This window comes from Dipodomys spectabilis, unplaced genomic scaffold, assembly GCF_019054845.1.
Source record: "Dipodomys spectabilis isolate Male_0828 unplaced genomic scaffold, ASM1905484v1 ptg000032l, whole genome shotgun sequence".
Lineage (NCBI taxonomy): Eukaryota > Metazoa > Chordata > Mammalia > Rodentia > Heteromyidae > Dipodomys > Dipodomys spectabilis.
Window position 1 is genome coordinate 18,825,562 of NW_024870709.1, and position 10,831 is coordinate 18,836,392.

General features: G+C 40.3%; 1 protein-coding gene across 1 annotated transcript; it reads left to right on the top strand.

The window, feature by feature from the left end:
• Positions 1-827: 827 nt before the first annotated feature.
• On the top strand, positions 828-10,544 carry CUNH3orf38 (chromosome unknown C3orf38 homolog). The gene is made up of 4 exons (XM_042676740.1): positions 828-974; positions 1,019-1,391; positions 6,192-6,433; positions 8,746-10,544. The coding sequence occupies exons 1-4, from the start codon at positions 828-830 to the stop codon at positions 9,424-9,426; spliced, it is 1,443 nt and encodes a 480-aa protein (XP_042532674.1). The 3' UTR covers positions 9,427-10,544.
• The last annotated feature ends 287 nt before the right edge of the window (positions 10,545-10,831 follow it).

Here is a 10,831-nt window from a genome sequence, read left to right on the forward strand (position 1 = left end):
AGCATTTGAAACTCTGTCAGAAGCTTGGTCTACTTGCTTTATCACCCAGAAAAAAAAATTAAAGACTCCTCCTCCGAGATTATATCAACATTATCTTCCATATTCACCAACCAGCAGTATTTTTTCCTTGAAGATCAACAGCCTTCTTTTACATACTTACATACATCTGCACCTTAGTTATCAGCCAATCACCAAAAGTACTGAGCTATCAGTACTCAGTTTCCTGGTAAATCTTTTCACATTCCTTACAGGCAGAAGCCCTAAGATCTCATAAGTATTATATTTTAAATGTGATTTTCATTTTAGCAGAGCACGAATTTCTTTCACGTGTATGTGGATTGCTGTCACAGGAATAGCAACGTTAATATGACTCCTACCCTGGATCAGGATCCCCCACTAATATATGAGGCGGGAATTTCTACTAGAGCCCAGAAAAGTGGGATTAAAAAAAAAAAAAAAGGTTTAGGAGTTAAGCCCACAGGCCCAGTGACTGGCGTTCTAATATCCTGGCAATTGGGTTTCCAATACTCCCCAACCCCAAGCCGTGAACGGTGCCGCCCTTGCCCAAGGCTGAATGGCAAAGAATGGCAGAGACGGGAGGCGTCCGATCCAAGGCCGGCAGCGAAGCACGGGGGTGACGATCTCTTTGTCAACGTTCCGCCGCATAAGCTTAAGCAAGAAGTTATTTTAATGCAGGTAACTTAAGAACACCAAACTACCAGCTCACCTAGCTCAGGAGGTGGCCACCAAGGACCTTTTCAAGCGCTCCCGGGAGCCGGGCCGGTGGGCGGGGAAGAGTCGCAGCCATTGGCCCGCCCCGCGGCATCATGGGAGTCCTTCCGCGGCCCCGTACTTCCGGCTTCCGTGAACTTGCGCAGTACTCGCAGGGAGCTCTTGGGAACGAAGGACTGCTGCTGCTGCTGCTGCTGCTGCTGCTGCTGAATTCGGAGGTTCTTTGTGTACACAGCTCCCAGGTGGAGCGTCGAAGCGCTGTGTGTAAATGCAGCACACACTTTAGCTGAGATATTTGCGTCAAGATGACCCCGGAACCATAAGTCGGCATCACCGGGTTTCCTCCGGGACCTCCTTTAACGACTCCTTCCGCCTAAGAGCCTGGAATACTCAGGAGCTCCTTTGGCGGGGGGCGAACGACTGGAAGGGCACTTCCGGTGTCTGTTGCCTAGGCGCCGGCCCGGCGGGCCTTCCGGGCGACCTAATTGGTGTCGTCCTCTCGCCCCCCCCCCCCTCCGCCCCGGGGGTCGAGATGTCGGGGCTCAGCCGCTTAGAGATGGAGGGCTGTCGCAGCCTGCTGGGCCTACTGGACAACGAGGAGATCCAGGCCCTGTGCGACACCGTCACCAACCGCCTGGTGCAGCCTGCGGACCGCCAAGGTAAGGGCTGACTGACTTCGCTCCGCGGGCGGCGCCCCCCCGGCCCTGCCCGAGCCCCAAGCGGAGGGTGGGGGGCGGATGTGGCATCGGGTATCCGGAGTGCGGGCTCCCACTGGGTCCCCTGCCCCGCTTGGCGGAATCCCGGGCCGTGCCAGTCACCGCGGCCGCTGGGCGGTTCTGGAATCCCGGCGCCGGCCCGGGCCGCCCGGGCGCCCGGAGGAGGTGGGGGAGCCGGCCGGGGCGCGGGTTCCAGGTTTTCTTCATTAAGCGGCAGGGGGGAAGTTCGCTGGTTCGAAGATTCCGAGGGCGTCAGTCATTTTTTTTTTTTTTTTTTTTTTTGCGATTTCCATTCAACCCCGTTTTCTTCCCCTAATACTCTGTGTGGATCGGGTGAAGAGGAAGAAGGCTAACGACTCGGAGTCAGTTTGCGGTTCAAGTCCCCGCTCCGTAGCCCTACGGGTTTACACATGTCTCTTAAGTTTCTATTTCCCGATACTGATTTCCGCCCCACTTACCTGCTCAGAAGGAGACTCCCCCAGTTCCTGCTCACGTGACACCTCCGAACTGACTCTCAGCCCCAGTTCTCACGGTCCATCTAATGTGACCCATGCGACTGCCCCAAAATTTTGTTTCAGTTCCGCTGCTCGTGCGCTGCTGCTGCCTCCATTCCCACTAGGCCTGTCGCCCAACACAGCCTTGAGCCCAGATCGCTTACTCGCCCCTCATTTCTTTTTTTCTTGTTTTTGTTTTTGTTTTTATTGTAAAGATATTGTACAGAGGGGTTACAGTTACATGAGCAAAATAATGAGTACATTTCTTATCAATCATTGTTGCCTCCTCTTTTGTTTTTCCCCTACCATCCCTTACTTACCTCCCACCTCCACGACCAAATTGTAAAGTTCATTTTTCAACAGTGGCTTGTGCATCTCATTGTTACAATGGGTCCACCTGTATCCCTACTTAAACATTTTGTTTTTTCCCTTCTCCTCCCCAAATTAGAGAAATGTATATACAAGATGCAGGGCACCGACATCAAATACAGTGAAAACTGGGGGAGGAACATACAAAGAAACCAAAAAATCGCGTGGTACATTATAAATATGTTAGAAACAATAGTATGAAAGAAAAAGAATATTTGTATCCCTATCTTGGGGGTTCATTTTGCTTACCATCATCTCATCTGTTCATATGTACATAGCTTTTGACCTTTTCTGCTTGCCCTAGATGTATACTAGTTATTGCAAATAAGGGAAACCATGGGACCTATGTTTCTTTGGGCCTGTCTTACTTCACATAATATCATTTTTCCAAGTCTCTCCATTTCCTAACAAATGGGACGATGTCATTCTTTCTGATGGAGGATTAGAATTCCATTGTATGTATGTATATATATATGTGGCATTTCTTGATCCATTCATCTACTGAGGTCACCCTTCATTTTTGCAAGCTGCTGGCTCGGCTGTTTTCAAGCTTGGGTGGGTGAGGGAATTCACAGACACTTTTAGATCAGTCTCCTAGCTAAAAACTGTAACACACACACACACACACACACACACACACACACACACACACACACACACACACACACACACACACACACACACACACACACACACACACACACACACACACACACACACACACACACACACACACACTTTTTCTGCTGGGCGCTATTGGCTCAGGCCTGTAATCCTAGATACTCTGGAGGCTGAGATGGTGAATGCCACTGTTTGAAGCCAGCTGGTGCAGGAAAGTCCTTGAGACTCTCCTATTAACCACCAGAAAACCGGAAGTGGTGCTGTGGCTCAAAATGGTAGAGTGCTAGCCTTGAGCAAAAACGAGCTCAGTGAACAGTGCCCAGGCCCTGAGTGCAAGCCCCACGACCGACAGAAAAGCACATTTTTTTTGGAGGCCAAGGTTTTTCCAAGATGATTTTGTTGTTCCAGAAATTGGTTAATTTCAGAATGGAATACACATTGTGAGGTGAGTAGATTTCAAGTCATTTGGAACATTTAATGATGAACATTAATGGGAGCCATTCCTATAAACTTTGGGTTGGGAGGGATAGGGGAGAATGTTAAAATGTTTCTATCAAAATGTTTTGTACTCATAAACTAATTTGTTGAATAGCAACTACACTTTTGTGCACCTACTTACAAAAATATAATTTAAAAAGAAACTCAGATTGAAAATCATTTTAGGTTAATATAGTTCTTAAGCATATCTGTGTTTTCCATAGTAATTGCCCTTCTTAAGATCATGGCTAATGTAAATTTAAAATTATGATAGATAAAAATACTTGATTTTTTTTTTTTTTTGGTCCGTCCTGGGGCTTGAACTCTGGGCTTGAGTGCTGTCCCTGCACTCTTCAGCTCAAGGCCTGCACTCAGAGCCACAGTGCCACTTCCAGTTTTTTTGGTGCTTAATTGGAGATTAGAGTCTCAGGGACGGTCCTTTCTGGGCTGGCTTTGAACCTCGATCTTCAGATCTCTGTGTCCTGAGTAGCTAGGATTACAGGTGTGAGCCATTGGTGCCCTGCTAAAATGCTGGATTTAAGTAGAAGTGAATAAGCAAATAAAGAGAAAAATATTTCCCAATAACAATTTGTTTAAAAAATTTAAGGGACGATTTCTCAGAAAAAAAAAATAGGCATATAAAAACAAAACCTCTTTCAAAAGCAATGAAGTACAAACCAAAATACTAGGTGTCTTTTTCTTGGTACCAAGAAAAAGTTCACATGTTGGCCATCACATAGCTCTTTTTTTTTTGTCGGTTCGGGGGCTTGAACTCTGGGTCTGAGTGTTGTCCTCAGCTCTTCAGCTCTAAGCTAGCACTTTACTACTTGAGCCACAATGCCACTTCTGGTTTTCCCAGTGGGTTTTTTGGGAGATCAAAGTCTCATGGAGCTTCCTGACCAGGCTGGCTTTGAACCTCTGTCCTCAGATCTCAGCCTTCTAAATAGCTAGGATTATAAGGCGTGAGCCACTGACGCCCGCCTGACACCATCACATAACTTTTTTGACAACTAATGGATGGGATATAAATTAGAGCTACCAAACTGAAAAACAAGCTTGACATTACCTCCTATAGTGACAGATCTTACGTATAATGGTAGACTAGGGCTAGACAATTGTGTTAGTTTTGCTTTGCTATGACTGAAATGCCTAAGAGAACAACTTAGAAAAAGAAAGCCTGATTTTATCTTATGGTTTCTGAGGGTTCAGTCTTGATGCTGGGGCAGACTATCATGACTGCAGAAGCTCAGGGAGAAGGTGTTTTCTCCTTATGATGGGAATCAGTGGGAGCATAAGAATAAGTTTTAAAGCTGGAAGGAACACGTTTCCAATGACCTACTTCTCCCATTAGTCACCATCTTTCTGTTTCTAGTAGCATTTACAGTTGGAGGACCACAGCTAACTAACTGAACCTGTGGGAATCTTTGCATATGCAAACCTCAACGGGATTTTATTTAAAAAAATATTCTGAATGACTAGTTTTGGAGAAGGCACAAAATTCTGCATTACTCATAAGCTCTTAAGGGATGCTTCTCTTACTGATTCCTTTGTGTACTGGGAAATACATATGAGACTGTTCTAACTAGCAATAATAAGTCTTTAAATAAGTAGGTACCTTGGAATTCTATAGTTCTATAACTATAGTATCACTGAAAATGAATTAACTAGAGCTACATATATCCAATACTTTAGTCTCAAACAAAAGCTAATTACAGAAGACTGTGTATACACATAAATGGGTAGAATTTATATATCATTTGTTTTTCTTGGTGCCAGTCCTGGGGCTCAAACTCACAGCCTGGTTGCTATCCCTGAACATTTTTTTTTGCTCAAGACTAGCATGCTACTTACTACCTGAAACCCAGCTCTACTACCATCATTTAATTAATTGAAGATAATTAATTAATTGAAGATAAGAGTCTCTAGGCTTTTCTGCCTGAGCTGGCTTTGAACTCTGATACTCAGAAGTCAGCCTCCAGAGTAGCTAGGATTACAAGCAAGAGCCACTAGCACCTGTCTATAAAACATTTTCAAAGTGTCATACATATTTTTAAGGATACATACTTATTCTACACAGTATAAGAAATATAAGTCTAGAATAGTAGCTGCTCTGTGAGATAGGTGAAAAAACGAGCACTCGGTGAAGTGGGAGCCTCAAAGATACTAGTAATGACCTTATCTTCAAATCTCTAGGAGTACTTTTAAAGCAGTACTTTCACTGCCATTTTTGTAGACATCATCAGAAATGTTTGATTTGTGTTTTATCTGCATTTGCTTTATGTGCCAGGATAGAGTTTGAATTCGGGACTTTAGCTTAACAGGCAACTGCTATAATACTTGAATGCTTTTTTTTTCATTCTTTTAAAAGTGAAAAATATCTTATTTTTTGTCGCTTCCTAGAAATTAATTGTTCATACCTCATGTATCCTCATTTTTCTTATATGTTAAATAAAGAGATTGGAATGGCAGTGCTATAATTCTATGATTCTTAGGGATGTATGAGTTTAGACCTTTTGGTCTTAGAAAATATAATTTTTTGTTCATACTTTCAAATAATTCATTTAAAAGAATGTGCTAGAATTTTACTATTTAGTAGAAGTGCAAGAAAAAGAATTTTTTTCAAGTAACAAGTAAGAGCATAATGGAAAATCTGACAATCCACTTCCTGCTTTTAAATAACGAAGACAAGCTTAAATGCTGTTCAGTAGAACGTGGGCTGATACTTGACAAATTTTTTAAGTGCCTCATGATGTTGAATTAATCATTGTAATTTTCTTCTTAGATGCTATTCATGCAATATTAGTATATAGCCAAAGTGTAGAAGAACTTCTGAAGCGTAGAAAAGTCCATCGAGAAGTCATTTTTAAGTACTTGGCAACACAGGGGCTTATTATACCCCCAACCACTGAAAAACACAATCTTATTCAGCATGCAAAGGATTACTGGAAAAGGCAGTCACAGCTGAAACTGAAGGAAGCACCAGAGTTAGCTACAAAGACCGAGGATGTTCAACTCTTTCAACAGGTAAATTTGATTTTGTAGTTATATTCTGAACCTTTGATCTGTCTGAAACTGCAAATAATATAGATCTGAGTGTATGTGGTTCAAAAATACGTATTTTCAAGTTGTTATTTTACATCCTTTGTATCCTAAAGAAAGACCAATAACAGACAAAAGATTTCTGACATTTAGTGATGTGTAAAATTGTTTTAATGTTTTCATTGTAAAGATACTGTACAGAGGGGTTACATAAGTTACATGAGTAAGGTTCATTTTCAACATAGTATCTTGTACGTCTCATTGTTATGATGGGTCAACCTGTATCCTTGTTTCAGCATTTTGTTATTTTCCTTCCTTCCCTTCCCCAAATCAGAAAATGTATATACAAGATCCAGGGCACCAGAATATTCAAGAAAGATTTTTTTTCCATTATCAAATGAAGACTTGGATTTTTAGAGATTAAACTATAAAATCATTTATTTATGCCAGTATTATGCTTTGAATTGAGGGCCTCATGCTTACTCATCTTTTTTGGTTGGTACTCTTACCACTTGAGCCAGTCACCCAATCCAACCTTTTGGTGATTAATTAGAGATGGAAACTCTTGGCTATTTCTTCCTGGGCTAGCTTTGAACTAGCTTCTTGAGTAGGTAGGATTACAGGTATTAGCCATTGGCACATTGTTTGGATCATTTCATATTGTTATATAACAGTTTTCTTCACTTTTAACAGAAAGCTGTTGTAAAGTCCTCCCCCCATACACTTACTCCTCCCCACCTCTTGAAATTGCTTGGACTCTAGGTAATTACTTTGCTTTCACATTAGAAAGGATCTTCTAAGGCTTTTAAAAAATTATTATGCTAAAAAGAGAATTGACTTTGAAACCATAAGGATGTTATTTCAAGTTAATGTCTATACTAGGTGAACTTTGGCAAATAATGATTTGACCTTTCTGAGCCTTATTTCCTTTGTAAAATGACTGTTATAGGGCTAAGGGGGTATAGCTTAGAGGTAGATTTTTGTGTGCATGCAGGCTGTGGGTTTAGCTTCTGTGTCATAGGCTCATTGTGAACATAGGAAGTGTGCTTAAGTGCAATGCATTGATATATTCAATATGAAGTCCTCAGTAAACATAAGCTCTTATTATCTAAATGTGATACGTGTTCCATAATACTCAGATCGCTATTAGGTATGGTTTTATATAGACATTCTCCTTGAAAAAAAAGAAATGAGAGCATAAAATCTATCCCAGTCATAGAAAATGAATTGATGCTTATTTCAATCTATTTTAGGGAAGGTAAAAATTCTATCAACTTTTTTGGCATGTAATTTAACTCAGTGTGCTTGAAATACAATGTTTGAAAATTTTAACAGGTAGAATGTGTGTGATTTTGAAATCACAAGAGAAACTTACACCAATGAATCCTTTCTTACTGTTTTATAATTGCTTTTTAAGAGAGTATATTTCAACTTTGGTTGAAATATATATCTGGAAATATATACCTTGGAAAGCTAGGCTGGAAAATTGGGAGTTTTCAGGCCAGCCTGGGCTAAATAGTGATATTCTATATCAGGGAAAAAATGTTGAAGAGACTCAAGACTGCTCAATGATAGCAGTAGCACATGCAAAGCTCTGGGTTTGGACAATAGGAGAAAAAGAAAAAGAGTTTACCTACTAGTTTATTTTGGGCTTAAGTGAACTTGATACTTTAGCCTCCTGAATAACTGGAACTTGAGGACATCATTTCACATACCCAGTAACAGGTCTGAGTTAGCTTTCAAATTAAGTTCCTGCCCTGTGTCCCTGTTTACAGGAATCTGTTAAATTTCGATTTCCCTGATGCTGTATTGCTTTCCTGGTGTGATATACAAATTCCCGCCCCAGTTCCAACAGTCTCATTACACTCCTTGTCGGAATATGACTCTACCCGCAAATTCCATGTAATTACAGTCCATGTAATGTGACCCACGTGACTGCCCCCTTAAATTTTGTTTAAATTCAGCCCATACCTGTCCATGGCTGCTGCCTCCATTCCTGCCTGGAGCAGCCCCGCAGGTCTGTCCCCCAGTAAAGCTTGCCAATCATTTCTTGCACCCAGGAGCAAGTTAAACTTATATAGCTGAACTTCAAGCTACATAACTTGAAAAATTCTAAACTAAAATGATTTTCCTTACTTTGTAAAACATTTTCCTATGCCTGTTCAGTGATTTGAGTTCGCAGGTATTCTGATTCCCTTTTCTGGAATCTGTACATTAGAAACTTGACATGTAGCAGGTAGACAGAAAAGTAGATTTTAGTTAAGCCTTAGCTTTATTTTTTGTTTGTTTTTAATCAGCAGGGAAAAGAAGATAAAAAAGCTGAGAAAGTCGATTTTCGCCGCCTTGGAGAAGAATTCTGTCAATGGTTTTTTGAACTTCTTAATTCTCAGAATCCTTTTCTGGGACCACCTCAAGATGAATGGGGGCCACAGCACTTCTGGCATGATGTAAAGCTTAGGTTTCATTATAATACCTCAGAACAAAATGTGATAGACTACCATGGAGCAGAACTTGTGAGCCTTCGTTTGCTGTCACTAGTAAAAGAAGAATTCCTTTTTCTCAATCCCAACCTAGATTCCCATGGACTGAAGTGTGCTTCTTCACCCCATGGGTTAGTTATGGTGGGAGTTGCAGGGACTGTTCACCGAGGAAACAGTTGTCTGGGAATTTTTGAACAAATTTTTGGACTCATCCGGTGCCCTTTTGTGGAGAATACTTGGAAAATCAAATTTATCAACCTGAGAATTGTTGGGGAAAGTTCCATTGCTCCTGGAACAGTACTGAAACCAGCAGTTACATTTGAACAGAGTGATCTGGAGGCCTTTTATAATGTTATTTCTTTGTGTGGTAACAATGAAGGAAGAGTTAATATAAGGCAGCCTTTGGAAAGTGGGACTGGAGACCAGTCTTTGGGTGGTGGAAATGAGTCATTAGTGAGCAAAAGAGAATTGAGTTTGCCTAACCCTGTAAAACACTGAGCACTGTATGTCAGCTTAGTAAATCTCTACAGAACCTCTTCCAAGTGCTGCATCAGTAATTTCGTGATTTCAGATGTAAGGAATGACAGTTAAATGCCTTTCTGTACTGCCATGTTATATGAATACTTGCCCATTTCTAACTGAGTTACACAAATGTTTTGAGAACTTAATTGCAGTTTACCTAATAAATCCCACTTTAGATGTTGTAGCTAACTGTGTGCCTTACAAATCAGGTAATATTTTCATTTTATTTAGTGAATATTATCTATAACTTCCATATAGCAAACAATTGACAGTGTTAAAATCTTACAGGTCATTTTACAAATGCATCTCATGATACTGTTTAAAAGATAAAATAACTTAAAAATAGTTTAGAGATGTTTGATGTAAACCCAGTATTTTCATTTTAGAAAATTCTGTTTACATTGTTAAGTACAAAACTTCACAAGGGGAGAAAAATTTACTACCTCTGTAAATATTTGGAAAACATTTTTCAGTTACCTGCTTTGGTCCAAAAAAGTGTCTGTTATAATCTTTAACATTTTGGCAATAATAAATACTGCTCCCAAGACAGAACTTAGTCTTACCTACATTTTAGCTAATAGCTTTATAAGAGAATTTATTGTAACACCAGAAAAAGGGAATACACTATTGATAATTTAAAGGTGTGCGCAATTTTTAGTTTTATTTTTCCCTTGATAGATTTGGCATTGATTATTCTCCTATTCAAAAAACAACGTAAAACCCAAATCCAAATTTAACATACACATATTTTCTCTGTACATATACTCCACATCCTAACATAAATCTTTTTTGAACTTTTTCACCTTTTATTTGTGTTATTAGGTTTTAGATAAAAAATTGAGTTGCCAGATTAATGACATAGTTGCTTTGAAGTTTATTTCCTGCCACCAGCATCTGTTTGCTTGTCCTGGATTTAATTAGGAATTTTAGTTTATAAAAGAACCTTTTGACCAAAAATTCAATGTGATGATATATTGTACATATTAAGTTTTTATTTTTAATTTTGCTTCTGATCACCTAGGATAGATATTGGAAGCAGAAGAAAATAGTCATACTTTTTTTTTCCAATGACATACCTTGTTTTGAGGGTATAACCTAAAATAAGAACTTAATAAAGGAGGGAAATTCATTTTTGTGTGTGAGAATACTGCATGGTTTAGATTTAATTAAGAGTTTTCTTGTTTGCCTGGGCGCTGGTGGCTCATGCTTGTAATCCTGGCTACTCAGGAGGCTGAGATCTGAGAATGACGGTTCAAAGCCAACCCGAGCAGGAAAGTCCGTGAGACTATCTCCAATAAACCACTAGAAAACAGGAAGTGGTACTGTAGCTCAAGTGGTAGAATGCTCACCTTGAGCTGAAGAGCACAAGGACAGCGCCCAG